This window comes from Pteropus alecto, unplaced genomic scaffold, assembly GCF_000325575.1.
Source record: "Pteropus alecto unplaced genomic scaffold, ASM32557v1 scaffold13, whole genome shotgun sequence".
Lineage (NCBI taxonomy): Eukaryota > Metazoa > Chordata > Mammalia > Chiroptera > Pteropodidae > Pteropus > Pteropus alecto.
This window is the reverse complement of record NW_006434373.1, coordinates 10712088-10713163: the sequence shown is the minus strand read 5'-3', so window position 1 is coordinate 10713163 and position 1076 is coordinate 10712088. Positions and strand designations below refer to the sequence as shown.

Sequence of the window (1076 nt, the reverse complement as noted above, 5' to 3'; positions counted from 1 at the left end):
TGCAGGGACTGTATTTGCTGAAAGACCGGCAGGAATTGCAGTGAAGAGTTGTGTTTGCTACCCATGACTTCAGCAAGCATTTCTTTGGCTCAGAGAGCTGTCAGCAGCTGTTCTGATCCTATTACAGGCATATATATCTTATAATGGATTAACCGTTAACCAAGGCATGCACATGGTGATGCTCATAAAGTTTGTGAGGCAGTATTTTAACAACAAAAACACCAAATCCCTAGAAAATGTGTTTTTTTCTGGCTCGAGGAGAGTTGGATTCAGTCACCAGAAAAACTGCTCAAGAAGGAGCTTTCCATTTGAAACCTCTGCTCTCCTCCCCATGACAGCCAGGCAGTTCTGATAGTCCCATCCGGGCAGGTGTACAGAGCAGGGAGGGCGTGGCTTGCAGGGACAGGGAGGTGCGTGGACAAAAGGGGGCGTGTCAGGGGAGAGCTGGGACGCGGGACGTGAGAGGGGCGGGCGAAGGAAAAGCGTGTGAGGCGTGGCGACGTTGGGGGCGTGGCCCAAGGCGGAGCGAAGTGGAGACTGGCATGGCGGGGGCGGGGCGCGCGCGTCGGGAAGATGGCGCTACGTCTGCTGCGGAGGGCGGTGCGCGGAGCGGCGTCGGCGGCGGCGGCGGCGGCGCTGCTAAGGCTGTGAGTGCAGATCCCCAGAACCCCGCCACTCGGCTGTGCTCAGCCCTGCGGGCCCGCGCGGCCTCCCCGATTCCGGGCGGGAACCCTGGCCAGCCGGGGTTACGGAGCTCTTCCCGCGCACTGGCTCGACCTCTGTCTGCCAAGGTCGCAAACGCCCTGCGAGGGTCGTCCCCACCGCCTCCCTATGGGAGGGACCCTGCCTGGGCCTGGAAAATGGGTACAAACTTTCGATCTGTCAGCCCCAGAAAACAAAACTAGCCTCCTCCAAATTTGGTAACTGTGAACGTGCAGAGGTTTTATAAAAGGGGTCCTGGAGTCAGCCTGAGGCTGCTCACCTGATGATTAGGAACGCTTTCTATTCGTTTTTTAAGCACAGCAGTTCCCAAACTGGTCTAAAGACCCTTGCACACGCGAAAAATTATGGAGGTC

The 1076-nt window shown here is 57.2% G+C and overlaps 1 protein-coding gene across 2 annotated transcripts in view; it reads left to right on the top strand.

Annotated features, from left to right (window-relative positions):
* The first annotated feature begins 561 nt into the window (after window positions 1-561).
* CLYBL (citrate lyase beta like) overlaps window positions 562-1076 on the top strand; it is a 208081-nt gene continuing 207566 nt past the window's right edge. For both annotated transcript variants that reach the window (XM_025045011.1, XM_025045012.1), the window contains exon 1: window positions 562-647. In XM_025045011.1, coding sequence (XP_024900779.1) covers window positions 574-647 — 74 coding nt within the window. In that variant the 5' untranslated portion in view covers window positions 562-573. The remainder of the gene's footprint in view (window positions 648-1076) is intronic.